We start from the raw sequence: 19,524 nt of genomic DNA on the forward strand, positions 1-19,524 counted from the left end.
TCAATGTGCCTAAGCTTGATCAGAAGCGGTCAGTGACTGACTACATTAAAAGCTTTACTGAGGTCGCAATATATGGTGTCTACTTGCCCCCTTTGGAGTACCGGCATGGAGACCTGTGTCATGAAGCTTGCGAGATTTGTGATAGTGGAGCGGCCGGTGAGGAATCCATGCTGATTCGGAATCAATGAGTTCTTCACAGTAAAATACAATATGTTGTGAAGAGCGAGTTCAAAAATCTTAGACGGGGCACAGAGAAGATAAATCGGGCGATAATTCGAGACATCGGTTTTACAGCATGCAGACTTAAATACAGGAAAAACACGAGCAGTTTTCCACATGTGAGCTTGCCACATCTGTGTATGGGCCAGTGTCTGAGATCACTATCATCATCAACAGAAACAAGACTGGAGTTCGCAGATGCTCTCACGTGATTGCCTGCTTCGGAGGGAAAAGCAGTAGGTCCCGCTCTGCGTATGCTCTGCCCAGCCATCAGCATGAACTTCCGTGTAACCTTCAAATACATATGTTACAATAAAAAAATTCGCAGTAGCAACGTGTGATTATTTACTGGTCTGCGGTCACTCCTCTCCGCTTGACAGCAGCCCTTCGTGCCAGGTACTGTACGGTACCGTAAGGAACCTTTACCCGCTTCGAAAAGCAGCGGCTGCATCATCATATCATCGCACTTCCGAATACGAAGAAAGCGAAGCAGTGATAATGGTTTCATGGTGATTTTCTAGTCAAATTTTCATTCCATTACGTTATTTTTACTTCTTGCATTCCTCCCCAACTATTACGGTTGTTTTCTAGTTAGTACCAAGCGCCTTCTCCTTTGATTCCATTCGTGTCGTGGCCAATCACCCGTAGCGGGTACCATCCACCAACAGAGGGCAAACGGACAAAGAAAATCGCGGCGGCCATGTCGGTGGGCCGGGTCGCACTGGCCGCGGCGGGCCATTGTGCCCTGCTTTGGGCACTCAGCAAACCGCTGACCAGTCCGCCACCCGCGACGCAGCAGTGGCCGCCGGAGGCCGTCGATGGCGGCCTGCCATACTTCAAAATTCTGCCCACCAGGTGAGTGCCCCAGATGGCCGTCCTGCCGTGGTAGCGACGCTGACAGGAGTGCCAACTCTTCGGTACTCTAGTATACACTATTGAAGCGCACTTTGGTGCCAAGGCGCAGCAGCGTTAGTGCTGCTACAAATACGGCGATGACGGGGCACCAAATTTCTACGCAGCCAGCGCTATCGGGCCAGCTCGACCGCGCCCGTATGCCTATGTGGCAGGAAGAGGAAAACGCTAACCTATACAGAAAAAGAACATTACATTATAGACTACCTCGTGTCTATCTGTACGCCAGATATGTCTACAGAAAGAGCCATGAACCGCCAGAATTGCTTCCCGCGTAGAACATGTATCTTTAAAAAATGCGCTGGTGTAGAGACCTTGTATAGTGTGTATTTTAACGTAACGCGAAATGCGAATTGTATTTCTGAATACCTGACAAGAAGGCAGCAAAGAGAAAGGCCCACAAAATTTGCGACTGCACGAATTAATGCGCAACCTTATTATCGGTCGCTTTGCAGCGCGAGTGGCCTATCGGGACCAGCATGTAAGATGCAACGAGCCTGTAGTAGTGAAATGAGAGCGAAAGCTGCACACGAAAAGTATTACAAAGTAGCAGCAGCGGTATCGGCGAAAGGTGTTGCGAAGGCATTGAGACATGCTAAGGTCATCGGTCCTATGCTTTATGTCATCTCGTGACCTCCGCGCACACGCCTGCTCCATGCAGAACGGTGTATACGCACTCGTACAAGTTCCGCGCGCTCCTCGGAGACTTTTCGCAAGCTTGCCGCATGCACACTGCGCTGCCATTTTTCTCGGCGTTTAACCGAGTTCAGTTTAGTGATATGAAGCTGCGTATTAGTGGCGACGTACAACCTACAACGTACAAGAAATTGCCACTTAGCAGTGAAAGGCTGAGCGACTTGTCATTTTCCTATTCGCGGCAGTTAGTGCTACATTACAGAGCTGCGTACGATGTCCCTACCATAATACCAGATAACACTTTCAGATCGATCGCGCTTGACTCAATGTTCTAGCAATACATCGCAAGCTATACTGTCCTCTTATAGGTATATGTTTCGCGATGACACGAGGGAAAAAAAGTTCACCGACGATTACGATACTCACTGATGCTAAATTTGAGCGCAGCTGTATACGTGTGTTCATTTCGCGATGTATTCACTGGCGCGGACAATCTGTCTCTTGCGGCGTATTGTAAACAGAGCGAATTGTGGCGCGACTGCCTCGCTAATCGGGAGATCGTGAAAGGAAGAGAGTGGGTGACGCGTGAACACGATTCACAGCAGCCGCCGCAGACAGCCTCCGCTCAGGCAGCGCTTTGTTTCCATCCAGACGACGCGGGCTACTCTGGCGCCATCTCGTAGCCATCGTCGCCGCAAAGCCCCCTCGTGCGCGGCACTACACGTTTCTTCTCACGCTTTCGCCATACCCTCCTCCGCTTTCCGCCTCATGGTTCCGCTGCGCCCTCCTCCTCGCGCTCTCTTTACTCTCGCCGCAGGAAAGGGCACCTAAGAGCTGCGCTCTAAAAAAAATAATGGCGAATGCATTCGGGGCCTCATACATTCAGCTCGCAGACGTAGGCTCTTCTGGCAACGAGGTACAGTTCACGTTAACGTGACCACGTGCGAAGAAAAAATGTCCTTAAATTCTCAATAGCCTGTTCTAAAGATGTAATCCAACTTGCCGCCTTGCGTAGTAACAATTTTACCCGTGTAATGCTGACGCTGTCTTCTCACTGACTCGCTTAGGGACGAGCAGCTTCAGAGGCTGCGCACCACGCTGGAGTTCGACATTATGGTGCTGGGCGGAGGAGCCATCGCCTGTAGCGTGGCACTTGACGCAGCCACCAGGGGACTCCACGTGGCGATGTGTGACATTGAGGTACTTTCATTCATTCGTTCATCGATGTGCTCGTGCAGCTGTTGTAGCCATGAATAAATTAACAACGCAATATATTCAAGTTCATTCATACATCAAACAAAAATCAACTTTATTTCCGACGGATAAGTTGGGTGCCCCCATGACAAAAAAACTGTCAGACAACGTGACAGGACCTAAGGGCATACAAACAGCAACACGCTGTGGATTTCATTTTTTTTTTCAGAACTCTAGAAGCCAATACAGAGATTAATGTAGTCAATCAAAACTACATAAAAAACAGGTAGAGCATATTTTTTTTTAAATAAACAAGTTTATGGATCGAAGTTAGCAGAGAGTCCACGAAGGTGCAAATGTTAGCTCTAGTAGCGGTCATTGTCAGACCAGTAAACTCCGCCTTATGGAACGTGGGGAGGTTGGCGCAGAAATAGTATTGTTTCAAATTTGTATGAGGTACGGGTAAACTAAGTGACGCGTGGACCTACCGTAATTTATACGTTTTCGCGATACTGGTCTCAGATCGTTACGTATAGGCTCTACAGGGTGGTTTTTTTTTTTTTAGCTGCACCAAATTGTTAAAATTAGAAAAGTATATATCTTGGTCACGTTATGTTTAGCATTCGAGTGTACGGATTGGTGGCCTCTAGATACAGAGCAATTTCCGCAATTACGTGCGTAATTAACGAAGTTACGGTGATTAACAGCAAATGAGTACTTTGGGCCCCGTCCTCGACACTGCCTAACTCAACGATCAAATTTTGAATAGCGGAGTTCATGTGGCAGCTACGCGAACAATTAGGTCTCCTTGGCAGGCTCAGACGACACAGACGCTCTTTTTGCGGCCAGTTTCGGTTTCAAGGAGCCTGCCAAGGGGAACTAATTGTTCGCGTAGCTCCCACATGAACTCCGCTATTCAAAATTTGATCGTTGGGTTAGGTAGTGTCGAGGACGGGGCCCAAAGTACTCATTTGCTGTAGCCACCTATTGTTGATAATTAGAAAGTTAATTACCGTAACTTCGCTTATTACGCGCGTAATTGCGGAAATTGCTCTGAATTTAGAGGCCGCCAATCCGTACACTCGAATGCTAAACAACGTGACCAAGATTTATATTTTTCTAATATTAAAAATTTGGTGCAGCTAAAATAAAACACCCTGTAAATGCTTGCAATATACATGTATGTTGAATGTACGTATTCTGGAAATTTTTGTTAATGCATATAAATGGACGGTTTAAAATCACATAATTTGCTCGCTCTCAGCAGATGATGCTTAAAATACAATGGGTTGGCAGGCAGGACGCTCAGATTGGTGTTAAAATTCCCATAAATTCCCAGTACTTTCATTTGCAACAGTTCGTTTGGTGTAGTTACTTGCTGTTGTAGTGCCCAAGACTAAATTACAGTGGGAAACAACTCGAAATAGGAAACTGCGTGCATTGTTGTACTCCAACTGCCATTTATAAACCTGAGGTCTGTCACAGAAATTTATTTATGAAATCTACAAAAAGTTAATTTCGTTCACAGGTGGCATATAGTTAACATGACACGAAACAAAATTTTATCACAAGGCAAATTGGTCTGCAAGAATTCTTTAGAAAATCTAGGCATGCACTGTTTAGCTTCATTTCTATAAGTGTGTGGGTGGTACATGGCTGAGACTATAGAGACGAATCAAGATTTACTGTCTGATGATGTGTCATAGTGACATATGTTTATTCCAAGGTACTGCAGACTTCATTGAAAGTCGAGGCGGTATAGGATGATGCTTTCCGCGTTTTCTCGTTCTATAGTGCGACCTCATATAATTGCAGAGTAATTAAATATTAGTTGATTTTATACACGCGTGCCACATTAATAATAGAATCACCGGCTCCGAGCACACGTTTTTATTGTCGATGGCCATTACGAGAAAAAAAATCAATTCTTTTGCCATTGCTGTCGCAAGGTGGCACTTCGGACATTCTGTCAAACACGGTACAGTGCCTTCAGCAAAGTGCATTCGTGTGTGGCAATACCTAGCACACGGAAGTGAAATGGAGTCACACTGTGTACGCATGCAGAGGGTTCAATTTCCGCGAAGCTCAATGTCCGTCATTTATTTTTTTTTATGCAATAGCATTATAGGTGGACTACAGACACTTTGTAGTTATCCGTCTGACAAAAAAATGTGGGCCAATCTCGAAGGCGGTGCTGTCTAACACAGCGTATCGACGCGCTAGCTGGCATGCACAAGAGAAGAATGCGACAAACTGGCGTTCCAAAGAACCACCAGACGTTCCAAAGAACGACTTTGGCCCCAGAGATGCAGGCGTGCGATCATGGCCCAATGGTTAGAGCACTGGGATGCTGTGTTGGAAGACAGAGGCTTGATTTCTTTATCCCATTATGGACTGCACCTACTTTGGAGGCATCTAATGTGAAACTTGAGGTGTGATGAGCGAGCGCGTCATAGCGTGCACGAAACAGCAAGTTTGTAACATGTATAGGCAGTTCACTTAGATAACTGAATAAGGTCGCCCGTGACGCAAGCGCGCGAAGCTGTCGAGACGTCACGATTATCACATTCTTAGTCTGCTATCACATACTTAGAATGTTAGTGGTGCTAAGCTCTAGTCCAGATTATTTTCCTTTGCCGCCACTAAACAGAAATCGCAGGAACAAGTCGCGTACACAATTGTGTACAACGTGACAAAAGGAAACAAGCCGAGGCAGAACAAACGCGGGTTTGCGTAGTTCGTGGAAATAACGAAGACGAATGAATCATGAGGCGGAGTGAAAAGTTATATTACATTAAAGCGAAAACGCAGATCTAACGCAATGTTCAAATAGAAATGACGCGCAGCTTGTGTGAGTTAGCGAGAAGATGCAGTAGCGGAGCTAGTTAATACTTATTATGGAGATTAACTTCAGTGTACATGGGACGCGGAGTAATATGAAGAAAAACCAGGGCAGGAAAGGATGCTTTTTCCTGTCCTGGTAATTACTTTGTTTCTCGTCCTACTACACTGTAATATGTCGCGGATGACGCAAGCACAACTTCGTCGCCGGTACGCCCGTGTTAGGAGTCTACGTCACTGGGACGAAGGCGATGTATGATGCTTGTCGAGTGAACAATATTGATGAGAAGTGTGTGCACAGAGATGCACGAGACATATCTAAACACACACAGACATACATGTATTCCTTATGTCACAGTAGCATGTACATATTCCAGATGACGGGACAAAGGTGGACACATACCCTGCGGCCAATGTGTTGTTGTCTACTCGGCAAAACGGCATCAGCCAGCGCGCGCAAAATACCGGGACCGTTCTTTGACTACTTCTCCAAAAAGCTTCGTTTTAAATATGACATTTCTTTCAAACTGCTGAATCCCAGGGCGATCAGTGTGGCTTTGCGAAGATAGTCTTCAAGTGAGTTTCGTCGCGAGCTGGCTGGTCGTTGTTGACCTGAGTGGTTGTTGTTACGCTACAACTGATCTGTCCAGGTTTCTTCTTCCTTTTTCTTTCTTTTTCGCCTTCGCGGTATCTCGATCGCTTGGCGGCGCCTCCCTGCCTACCTTCGGCGTTCCGTGCTCTATCCACTGCCGCAAGTGAAGCAATCCGACGTACCATCTTGAGATTTTAGCATGCTTTAGCAAAATCGCAAGTACAAAAAGTGGTAGAAACGTCATCTACTTTTCAAAGATTGCACCACTTGACGCTCTCACTAACGTCGTACGCTTTCTTGCAATTTTTCGAGCGTCCCATAACTAAATCGATCATTCCTTAGCTTAATATTTTATCTAGAAGAAAATAAAAAAAGTTCTTTAACACATTCCGAGTATTACGTGAAACTTGCAAAAACAAAAAAAAAGTATTACTGCTTGTAGTAAACGTATTCAGTCCCAGTGAATTAGTTCCCTCGAGCAAGGCATCTCATTCTCTTTCCTTTACTTGATCTCATTTATGGCAAACATCGAATAAGTGCGTACACGTGTTCAACCGAGAAAAGATTTCTACAGTTGTGCCAGGCAGTAATCTTTTTCATTACGTATATATCCTCTTTGTCGCTCTCCATTTGCATTATATATATATATATATATATATATATATATATATATATATATATATATATATATATCTGGCTACGTGATACGAGCAGACAGTGCGCGTATATTACAACGCGAAAGACGGCATGCGAAAGAAGGAACCGCGCGTTGTTCGCATTTTCTCGCTGGACGATCACCCCTGCAGACGGCGTGCATCACAAGACGGCGCCCGAGGGAATCCGAGCCTTCGATGCATCGGCGCCAATGGGAGAAGCGTTTCACTTCCGCCGATTGTTTGCGCCCGCTGGCGTCAGACATCGCGCGCACGTGCTGTACTGCTCGGAGCGAGTTCAGCCGCCCGTTCAAGCCGACGACCCGCATTAGCACTAATACCGAAGAATACCGCTACAGACAAAGAAAAAGAAATAATTACGGCCTGCACAGAGAGTGAATTGAGATTGCAAAGGCAGGGAGGTTAACCGGAGAAGCTTTCTGGTTTCCAGCCTGCACTAGGGGAAGCATAAGAAGTGAGAGAAAGACGTGAATAATAGCGGAAAAAGAAAAGAAACACGCACGGAAAAAATGAAAAGGAGAGTATTGGGATCGCCCAGGAAGTATCAAAGTCTCTCTACAATTCAGGTTACTCGAACGTAGAATATTCAACAGTCGTCGACGCGGGCCAACTCAGTCGCTACAATCTATACAATATGGCGATGAAATAGGAGGTATAGGTACTTCAGGATTAGTTTTGACCAGCTGAGGTTTGGAGACCATTCCTCAAGCGGAAATCCTACTTCGAAAACGGCGGCGCTCTCGAGGGTATTCTTGAAGGGAAGTATGCTATCGTCGGTATTGTTAAGGGGCAGAATTCACGAAGCTTTCTGATCGTAAGAGCTGTTTGCCCAGACGACTTCGCTAATATGTCCAACACCTCCATTGGCTGGCAACTTGCTTTCAACAATTCCAGTGTAGTAATGGTGTGCGTGTGTACGCGTGTGCGTGTATGGGCGCGCGGGAACGAGGAGGAGGAGGGGGGGGGGGGGGAGGATCCAAAAAGTCACGGATCGAATGAGCATCGTAGGTAATCAGACGCTAGCCATTCGCGATGACACGAACATATCAGACAGGGCAACTTAACAATTGTAAACAGTTCTTAATAAATAAAGGTTTTATTAATGTCGCCGAATTTGCACAGCCTTTATTTCTTAACTGTTCTTCCTTGTCCGCTCGCTTCGACTAAATAATACGTTTGTTAATATGCCCTTTGTCACACTTTGCCGGCAACTGTTTCTGGTAATAGCTTATCGAGTACGTATACTAGGTTGGTAATACGGGCCGCAGATTCAGGGTTCGAATTCCAAAAGATGTACGTTCGTGAAGTCATCTATCATTAATCACTGGTCGGATTGAACGTTATTTCTTAAAGATTATTGGTTAAACTGACCCTCTCGTTAGCACTTCAACTGCGTGTCAGGCATTCTGTCTGCTCTTGCATTTGATGGTAGACTGGAAACTACCATAGTTGCTTTGTTTCATATTGTTAAAGAAAATGATTACGTATCACATAATCGTGAAGAATACGCAGAGGACGCTGTTAGGGTTGCAAATGAAGCACAACATTGTCTTGTAGTACAACTATTGGCATTATATCCACATACCTGCGGTTTACCAATAGTGTAATGAGCAACCGCCGTGTCCTTGCGTGAAAGCAATATGGTAATTTTATTGTATTCTCGTGAAATTATCTATGCGACTGAAGGTGTCTTTGCTGTTCAGTTGAGATGATATACGTTTCTTTATTTTTGCAGATTTACACACAAAAGTTGTGTCAGTGCTCGATTATTAGTCTATTTTGCACCGTATGTGTATCATTGTCTCGACAACTAGCGGAAATCATTCTTCCAGCAATAATAAAAGAGCATCTCAGAAGATACAAGTTTCAAAAAAAATTGTGCGGGGCACTGTTACCGCAAACACCAGAGACCAGCGGAGCTGGGGAAAGCCGAGTGAAGTAGTGGCGAACGACACACTTAGTTTCCTGGCGCTCAGGATTTCTGCGCGATATTCTGCGTAGTATCGCGATGAATTCAACCGGCCACGTTCGCAAGCCTCCGGATATTCATTTCTTCGCCTACGTACAGTGTACTAGAAGAGTTGCCTACGCGAACTCTCGGCTTCCCTCAATCTAAACTCGGGGTGTTCTGCGACGCCTGGTTTTGAGCTTCCCTAGCTCTCGCTTCAGTCTTTCGGAAGCAACTAGTGTTCAGTTCTCTAGTCGAAACCTGCCGAGCCGCCGCCAGACGCATCGGCTACAGTCACGGACACCAGGCGCGTTCGGCGCGAACGCGGGCAAACGCGATCGGCGTCGGCAGCAGCTCTGATGATGATAAGTGGTTCTTGAGGGAAAGGGAAAGGTTGGCGCTATCTTCTGCAGCCCTTGAGGGAGCACGGCTCAGCGCCAATTCTCTATACGCGTCCCACTACCACATGTCTCACTCCTCCTCTCCACCTCGCATCCACTATGCTGCGCGATGCTATTTTTATACTCTGTTTTCACTCTCTCTCAGCTCTCTCTCCACCAGCTCGGCGAAGCTATCGCACAGCTGGTATGGGGTTGCTAGGCAACGCAGTGACATCATAGCTCGGCGAGGTTTTGCGGCTCGCGGCACAACTTACGGCCGGCCTAAACAGCTCCGCTGTGAAAAACTAAATGGTGAGACGGTGCGGCGCTTAAGTGGGATAAGTCCTAAGCGCAAATAGGAAGCAAGTATTGGTAATGTCAGAAAATATACGGTAACGAAGGAAGAAGAGTAAAAAAAGACTGCTCATATACGCATGTATCTTGTTTCTATTTTTAACTCTGTAGGATACGAAGTCGTCTTTAAAAGCAAGCCCTTAGAGCTTTGCTTGTCGGTACAAAGGCCAGCTCGACTTATGCCCTTTCTTTAGATTCGCGGAAACGTGATGCATCGCGCGAATAAACGTCCTTATGCAGAGAAAATGCGCCAAGGTAACTGCGTAAACGATCAGTAGCACGACAATGAAGTCCTTTCTCTAGCTTTTAAGGTCAAGTTCTGCTAAAACAAGAAGCTCTCGGATATTTCCATGCCATTACGCTACGAGGTCGCCTCTGTTTACAACTTGTCTAAATGTGCGCGGATCCGCAAAGGACGGCAAGATCACAGACATGTGGGCGGAAGGAATACGCCTGGTTCAGTAATAGCGCGGAAAAAAAAATGAGCGGCTGACGTATATTGATGGAGATTTAGTAGGACCTCCTAACAACAACAAACTGCCCGCGCTGACCTTCGTGACAGCCCCGAATGGGGTGGGCGGACTTGAACAGAATGCCTTGGTGTGTACGGGCCAAGCACTGAAGAAGAGCAACAGCGCATATACTTATGTTGCCATGTCGATGTGGTTTTCATAATTGTGTGGATCCACATTTGCGTGGGCACTCTCGGCTGGTAGGTCTTGCTGGGATGCGGGACAGGGCGCATATGTTCGTCAAGTACGAATACATTGCATACGTCTTCCAGTTACTTCTTTTAAGAAAACGCCGTTTTACGCATTGAAGCACAAAAGTAACTGGAAGACGTATGCATTTCGTCGGACACTTTAATAATTAATATCGCGAAACTGGTGCATTCCAGAGAATTCGTTCCAAGTCGATATGCCTTGCAAGCTCACCGGCTATAATTCGTAGATAGAAATGTGTGCCGTAAAATAATTAATTAAAAGTGTATTAGCGTAATTATGTTAATAATTCAATTAAGCATTTTTTATTTCTCCTAAAACTAATGGCCGCCTCCTCGAGTAATTTAGACCAAAGGTTAGAATTGTGCTATCTGCCGCAGGCAATTGTTGTACATTTTGGGACCTATTGGGAGAAAGCGCACAATAGTTACAAGGAGCGGCGCTTGCATTGTGCGTACACAGTGCACCAGAAACCGGAGCAGTGCCATGGAACCCGTACCGGTGTTTCCTGATATGGAAACAGAACAAGTTGTTTATCGAATTACTCGTAATAAGTAAGAAGAAATGAACTAAATGCAAGCGAAACGAAACACAAAGCTATATGTGGGATAATGCAAGCCAGACAGCTTCGATTTACTGCAGCTGTTTTGATAAGCCGCTATCGTCTCTAAATACAGCTAGTATATCCATCACGAGACGCTATAAATACCTTTTTTTTTTTCAAGAAAACTTTGTATCGCTTAAAATGGTTAAGTTCGGGTCAATGTCCATAATTTAATTATATTGTATGGATCACTAAAACTGCTTTGGCAAATGTGAGCACATTGCGTGTTTACGCGCATGTTGACGGCCCGAGGTGCAAGTAAAAGCATGAAATTCTAATTTTTTCAATACACGAGAAGTGTTTGCAACTGGCACTCGTCGTGTTTCTTTCTTTTTTTTTTTTTTCTTTTTTTTTTTTTTTTTTTTTTTTTTTGTCGTCGAGAACGAAGTTGGAGGTGGTGGCGCGTTACACTGTAAATTACCATGTGAATAGGCCAGGCCTGAGGAATGGACATATAATTTCTAATGTAAAGGCCGACATTCTTTCGTGTTTCGTGAGGCCAGAACACCACAGCGCGCCAACCAATTTCCCAAGAATAACTTGCTGCTCCCCAAAAAAATTAGAAAAAGAACGGTTCTCTTTCTCTTTTTTTTTCTTTCTCTCTCAGCTCTGTCTTTGTCTGTTTCTTTCTGTGTTGGCGCGGCGTATCCAATTCACTCTAAAACGAAGGCTGGCCAGCAAATGAAAACCACAATATCTTGTCTCAATCTTGCTCCTCATCCAACGCTGCCATCATGCGGTATTGCGTTCGTTGGCGCGACGAAGAGCAGAAAGGCCAGCACTGCCCCACAAATTTCTTGCATTACACGCGCATCTAATTATTATTGCGAAACTCCCTGCAGTTTCTTCACATCGCGCGGCTGCGGTTACGTCTCTCATGGTACGGCAGAAAATATTCTTCCAGTTACGTAACCAACATTTGCCAAGCTCAACCGCGACAAAACCAGAAAAGATGGAAAGGCGGACCGGTCCCTTGTCAAAAGTAATATTTGCGTCTGTAAAGAGCAATTCAGACTAATTTAAATTTCCTTCACCGTCTACTCCTTGTAAGAATCACATTTTCTTGGAACGTAGCCAGTCTGCCGTAAGGCGGACGCACATTTCATTTCCTTTCTCTGAGCGCCTGCTTCCTAAATCAATACATTACGGCTTGCCCAGATACACGTGGAAGCCAGTTGAGATGAACAGAAACGGCGCCTGTGCAGGCGCAATAAGATTGTCCGGCGGCGGGTACTAACGTTATACCGGGGCCCGCTGCGAGAGTAGCTTCGCCAGACTGTCCCCCAGTTTCTTCACACACGATTGCGCCATGAGTCGCATGTAGGCCGGCCTTAAGCGCCGGCCATAAAGGCAGTAGAGGCTCCGCTGATGCCACTCGCTGGCCCTCAGCGCTCTTCTTATAATAGCAGTCAATTTCCTCCCTGTGATCGCATCGACCTTGCATCACGTTATCGCGAGAGAAGTCGTGCCGAGTTCCCTCTTCCACTGAGTCCGCTTGAGATCCGTCGTCCCTGTCTGTCCTCGAGAGAGCCCTGGATCAAAGCGGTTGTTGTCGGTCGTCAGATCCGACTGTCAGTTCGGCTTGAAACAGCGGAGATTACGTCATCGCGTCCGAGCTAGAGCCACAGCGGCACACAACCATCTTGATGCGCGTAAGACGTCTCGTTTCTGCGAGCGTTTCTGCTTCATTCATATCGCTGGATCCCCGACACATCGCCCTAAGCGCACTTGCGCACTCAAAGAACCACACGAATAGAGATACATACACACGCACACAAATGCACGGCGCACATCGTGTTTTCCACTTGTCAGTCTGGAGCAGCCGCCGAAATTCTGGAGCGTGCGCCCGAACCAGTTTGTTGGTATGACCAATTTGCTACGTCTTCATACGTAAAGTGTGACAACTGACTTCCACTGTTTGTCACTACATGCCGCTATTGCTGCGAAGGTCGCCAATTCCGATAATTGTAGGTTACGACGGCGTGAGTGCTTCGGTGAAATAAACGCGTTTGGGAGGTACCACGTATCGCCAAAATAAACAAATAAGAAGAACATAGCCTAGGTATAGCACCTGCCGCATTATATACTATATATCTGAACTGAGGATGAATGCAGCACATTTATGTCTTCCTTATTTTTGCGTTGTATTCAAAGTAGTGGCTTTATGCATCCACCGGGGTTATACGGGGTGATCATTTGTAAGTTTCATGTATTTTTTTTTTTTAGATCGCTTATTGCAGATAACATAATTCTAGTCCTTGAGTTGTATTATTCAGAGAGGCGAACATTACTTGCACGATAAATCGAAACACACATGCAAATATTAATAAATATTCACTAATTAACTTCTTAAATCATGTACGGCACATATTGCAATTTACGAATTGTAACCGTTGATTTTGCAAGGCGTATCCAAATTGGTATGAATGTCTAGAATGACACCATCTTGGAGATATGCGTCATCAAACTGGCCGTAAAAATGCGCTGTTGCTCCACTTACTTTTTTAGCAAGATGCTCTTTTGTGCAGTGAAGCACAAAAGTAACTGGCACGCCGATATTTTTCGTCCCGCACTTTGGGAAATAATATCTCGAAACGGGCGTCATCCTGGGAGTTCATTTCAAGTGGATATCTCTTGTAATCTCACCAACTACAATTCATAAAATGCAATATGTGCAGTAAAATAATTAATTAGTAGTTGAATATCTGTCGCTTTATCACGCTAGTAATGTCCATCTCTTCGAACAATCCTGCTCAAGGACAACCATTATGCTATATCTCACGCACGCAAGTTTTAAAAATTCCGTAACATTTTATAATGATCACCCCGTATGTCAGTGCAAGCGAATGCAAATGTTGTCGATATGCAGAACATGACTGTGACAAGTAGAGCGTTAAACTACAAGAAAGTGCTAACCTTTCGGTTGCACTGACCACACCTATACACTGACCTTAGGCGCAGCTTTCGCTTGAGCATCGCGGTTGGAATAATCTGGAGAGAACTCGTACGTATACCGCGAGCATTCCATTCCACAGCTGCACCTGTTGGCATTAAGTAGTTATCTAGCTCATAGCCAAAGCTGTTCATTGCATGTAAAGCCACTGATAGCATGCGCTTCATCTTTATGCTGTAGAGATTCGGTGTGTTCCGGCTATCGCTTTTTACCATTTATGTTGCTCATTTGATGGACTGAACATTTAGGTTCGAGCTAGATGTGCTCCTAAATACACTAGTACCAAGAACAAAAAGATTTCGTTGCATTGCGCATTTGGTAGTGTTCCCGAATATTTCATCAGAAAACTTTAGGCGACAACCATTTATTGCCATTTTTTGTACCCATAAGGTATATGTATAAATGAGTTAACCGCAAGTATATCATGGGGACTCTGTTTTCTATAGCGAACGATTGCACGCGCGCAGCAGGCAGGAACACATATGCACTGCCCTAATAGTTAACAATAGGTGATTACGCAACTATACCATAATATGTTACAGAAAAAGAAAACAGAGACAAGCAGATGGCTTGCCTGTCACACATTGCGTATTTAGCATACCAACAAGCTGAGTTGTTTTGAGATCACCAACGTAATAAGGGTGGTCGCAGTAAGGTTGTTTTTCACTAGTAACCAAGCTTCGAGGGCATCGAGATAGGACCGAGTCCTGATTGGCGTTACGCAACAAGCAATGGGGCCCTCTGCAACTTACTCCCAGCGAACAATTTCGACGGCAGATGAGCGCACCTAAACGTAATCCGCTCGGCCGGCAAGGGGAGCTTTGCATTTCGTTATGCATAATTTCTTTGTTTTGTTCAAAGCGCGTAACAGCCCTACCAATGCTGAATGAAACGCGAAAGGTCACAGGGAGCGGAAGATGCCCTTTGCCGTTTGTTTTTTATTTTTTTTATTACCTGAATTGCGTTTCGTTACATAACATTGCTGACGAAGAGATAAAATAAATAAATACCGTAAATAAGAAAAACAACAACGAAGCATGATACAGTAAAGGAAAGTCGGTTCGGTACATGCTAATGCTTGTTAACATCGATGAACATGATGATCACATCTCGAAAGTAATCATAAAGAAAGAAAACACTGCTGATGGCATTGCGAACGCTCAGGCGTTTCCACCGCATGCTGCAGAGCTCCAGCAACATAGCGATGTCGAAGGGTGCATCTTCGTCAATTTGTTCCCTTGCTGCACGTCTTGCTGCTGTGCTCGCGAGACAGTGCAATCATCTCCAACAAGCAGGCTCCCATTTGGGCGCTATTGTAATGAGGAAAAAGCCTCCCAACGTAATTGCCGACAGAAGGTTTAGTTTGCTCCCTACGTTACTCGTAACCCGAGCGCGTCTGATGAAAACTAAGCAAAGAAATTTGCTTTAACGACACTCAAGGCTGCTCAAGACGCGCTCGTGTTCTGCATTGCACTTAGGCAGATTGCCCGCTATGACTAGCGGATGTTTAGGCTTGTACGCGGGTATACAGACGTACTGTACTTTTAGCAGATAGCGGATATTAGAAGGTTTCCCTATAACATTTCTTGACCAAAATCGACACATTCGTAGCTTTGTTTTAACGAACTACTTTTTTTTCTATGGAGACAGTGGCGTTGTGCGTTCTACACTGTTCAGGAATGGACATCCCGTCAGTGTAACGACGTACATACAACGCCGCAAAAGTTCAAATACTTTGTTCCCATTTGGCACCGCAAGACGCTACCATTTAGTTACATGTTTAAAAAAAAAGTTGCGTTTATCTGTCGCCAGTCGCAGTTCAAGTTTTAATAATGTTTGCCATCTTGCGCTATTTATTGCGCGTTTCTCTTTTCCCATTCATCTCCGTATTTGAATGCGGGCGGAGGGATCGGAAACTAAACCTGCGACCGCTCAGCAACAAACGGCCCTGAGTTATGAGGCCACGTATGAATACTCGTGATGGACGGGGGTGTTTGTTTTTCTTGGTGGCTGCAACACAGCAGCTGCACCACTTTGCTTCCACATTGTTTTAACATGACAGTAAAGTATATATGTTCGTATCAAAACACGGTAATCCGTAGTTCCGGCGCCACAAGCTGTTTGTGTCACTTATACGATGCTTATTTAAATTTTATTTTCGTCTCAGTTTTGTCGTTTATGGTGGCGGTTCGCGCCGATTACCTAGTTTCGGTGCTTCTTTTGTTGCTGCTCATTGGTGGTCTGATCTGGAACTGCAATCGAGGAAAGCGTCCATACAAGATAGAGCATCGTGAATGTGTAACCATGCAGGACTTCGGTGCTGGGGCCAGCACGCGCGGCTGCAAGCTTTTGCCTGCAACAGCGCGTGGTTACAGCGAGCCAATGGTGCCGTTCCACCTGAAGTTGTTCAAGGGCAATCGTCAGGTATGGGCAGTTGACGATCCAATTGAAAGCTTTGAACACTGAAGAAACGGGACGGTGGATTCACAAAACCTGACTATAAATATATGCAGTTGTGTTGTTGGTTAAGATTGAAATTGAATCGCGGAATTGTAACGGACACGCCTTTCTGCAAAAACCTTTTCATCCCCATCTCCACTTACGTTTCTTTTTTCAAGTATACTTTCAAGTATACTTTCAAGTATACTTGTAAAAGGTGGAAGTGGGCAGCGGCAGGAATGTGAGCAAAGGCATGTCCGTTCCGGTTCCGCAATTCAGTTTCACTCGTGTTGCACACAAAAGACCACTTTTGACATCAGTTAATGTGACACTCGTTATTCCGAAGATAGGTTGATGAGGTTGTATAGTAAGCTTAGATGGCTTCCATGTGAAGACATGGCCACAACGTTAACAGAAGCTTTACTGCTTTGATATTTATACAGATGACATGCGGATCAGAAATACGCTCACATGTTTGTCACGCTAAGGGTCCTCAATCATAATCAATTGCGTAATCAAGAAACGCAGGAAGCATACGTGATCATCTAGGCAAATATCTACAAAGACTCAACAGGCTACCTCAATTCTCCACAAGAAAAGTGGAAAAATACCGATCAAGAAAGGGATCACACACGGAGACGCAATCTAGACAATGCTACTCACTGCATGCTTAGAAGTATTCAAGCTTTTAGACTGGGGAAAGCTTAGGAGTGCGGATCAACGGCGAATATCTCAACAACCTTCGCTTTGCAGATGACATTGTCCTATTCAGCAACACTGGGGATGAACTGCAACAGATGACTGAGGACCTTAGCCGAAAAAGTGTAAGAGTAGGGTTGAATATTAATATGGAGAAGACAAAGGTAATATTCAATAACATGGCAAGGGAACACGAATTCGTGATCGCCAGTCAGCCTATAGAGTTTGTGCAGGAGTCCGTTTATCTAAGTCAATTACTCACAAAGATTGAGAAAGAAATATACATAAGAATAAAAATTGGTAGGAGTGCACAGGGTAGGTATTACCAATTCCTGAGTGGGAGCTTACCATTGTTGTTGAAAAGAAAAGTGTACACTCATTACATTCTATTGGTGCTAACTTATGATGATGATTATGAATCCTCAAACGTAGCACCCGCATTCATATTAGCGCAATTTCGCAAGTGCCACCAAGGTCTGCTTGGTGTAGGCACCTTTCAAAACCTTCATAGCACTGCCCTAGACGGGCAGCTTAGATAAATACGCTGCCTGTCACCGTGTAAATGGTCCTCCAATATGGCGACCATGATGGAATCAGCTCAAGTGATCTAATACAATATCTCCGGAAATACTTCCCCTCTTTCAGGCGATCGAAGAACGGCAGGCTATATTCAACTCCGCGCCACACTTATGCCACCCGGTGTCCGTGGTGATGCCGCTCTACGACTGGCACAAGGCACTCTCGGTCTGGTTTTATTTCAAAACGCACTGGTACACCTTCAGCAAACCGAGCCTCAACGATAACCACTGGCTCAGCAGCGCCAAGGTAAACAACCCGAGGAATGCCGTAGAGATTTTTATTTTTCGCTCAACATGCAATGTGTGTTGTGCCGGAAAAGGTGCATCCCTAGGCCTCTACCTCTTGTCCTCGATATTCTATTTTCTATCGACCAATGTGTAAGGCACCAATTTTCACTGGTCGCTCTTCACACCGCCACAACAATGGAATTCGATTTCCTTCCTATATCGACAGTCATTTCACAGATACAATTTTCCCGAGAGTTCACCCTATACCCATCACCGTTTTTCGCTGTTAATGCTGATAGGATATTCTTACCGTCCCTTCCAACACATTAAAGCTCGCTTCAGGCTGCGCTAGATCAGAAGTATTGCTACTGAAGTAAAGGCGTCTTACACACGAGCAAGTGGTTCAAATTTCCGGAGTCCCCCACTACGGCGTGCCTCATAATCAGATCGTGGTTTTGGCACGTAATACCCCATAATTTAATTTTAATTTTCTTACACACGAGAAGAATCGTTGGCCAAGATTGATAACACCTTGTGCCATTACGGTGTCTATAGTTGATTACTGTCTGTGTTGGATGGCCATCATCTTTGTATCCGACGGGCTGGCATGTTGATGCGACACGGGAAACCACCCGCAAGGCACCTACAAATGTCTCATTTCAGAGAGAACTTGTGGGTGGCTATAGCAGGCGGCGAAGTTATGAACAGTTGCGGCACACTGAACCAAAACCTGACCGGGCTGGATTATAAATATCTGGGATTGATCAAGACAGCCCGCTGCAGCATATAAATTTCCTGCGCAGAGCACTCTCTCTCTCTCTCTCTCTCTCTCTCTCGTGTATTATTTCGTTAAATATTTCTTTCATATACCTTACCTCCTCCCCTTCCTCCGTCTGTTCACCAAGTCAAAGTACTCGGTCTTCATTGGCCGCAGTATATGTAGATCACATGCTCGTGCTCACGCGACCACATAGTTTTCTCTTTTTCCGTCAGCTTGCTTTTCTCTTCTTTTTTGCAAGTAGTAAATGACAAATTAATCAATCAATCAATCAATCAATCAGACGCAGGAGTTGCTGCCACTTCTGCGCAAGGAAAACCTGGTAGGGTCCGTGGTGTTCCGCGAAGCCACCATCGACGACATTCGCATGAATGTGGCGCTGGCTCTCACAGCCGCACGTTACGGTGCTGTTGTAGTCAACCACGTGGGATGCAACCGTTTTCTCAAGGATAAATTCGGTCGTCTACGTGGTGTTGTTCTGATAAACAAGCTGACCGGAGAGAAGTGGCCTGTGCGTGTAAAGTGTGTCATCAATGCAACGGGGCACAGGGCCGACTACCTTCGCCAGGTGAGAAAAGAACTCGCTTCGGCGAAAGTTCGCGGGGTGAAGTCTTGCAAACAGATGTTAAGTTACTGGCTGAGTCAAAATGGATAGATTGTCGTTGAAGACCTGTTTACATTAAGCCGAACAAAAGCCTATCAAATATTCAAATTTTAACTGACACCTTTTAGATGCGAAGCAGCTTATAGTCGGGGTTATGTCACTCCCTCCC

General features: G+C 45.3%; 1 protein-coding gene across 2 annotated transcripts in view; it reads left to right on the forward strand.

Annotated features, from left to right (window-relative positions):
* The first annotated feature begins 871 nt into the window (after positions 1 to 871).
* The window catches only part of LOC119456942 (glycerol-3-phosphate dehydrogenase, mitochondrial), a 29,728-nt gene continuing 11,075 nt past the window's right edge, over positions 872 to 19,524 (forward strand). For both annotated transcript variants that reach the window (XM_037718760.2, XM_049669558.1), the window contains exons 1-5: positions 872 to 1,074; positions 2,835 to 2,967; positions 16,340 to 16,453; positions 17,813 to 17,992; positions 19,035 to 19,319. In XM_037718760.2, coding sequence (XP_037574688.2) covers positions 920 to 1,074; positions 2,835 to 2,967; positions 16,340 to 16,453; positions 17,813 to 17,992; positions 19,035 to 19,319 — 867 coding nt within the window. In that variant the 5' untranslated portion in view covers positions 872 to 919. The remainder of the gene's footprint in view (positions 1,075 to 2,834; positions 2,968 to 16,339; positions 16,454 to 17,812; positions 17,993 to 19,034; positions 19,320 to 19,524) is intronic.

The sequence above is a fragment of the Dermacentor silvarum genome, chromosome 6 (assembly GCF_013339745.2).
Source record: "Dermacentor silvarum isolate Dsil-2018 chromosome 6, BIME_Dsil_1.4, whole genome shotgun sequence".
In the NCBI taxonomy this organism is placed as follows: domain Eukaryota; kingdom Metazoa; phylum Arthropoda; class Arachnida; order Ixodida; family Ixodidae; genus Dermacentor; species Dermacentor silvarum.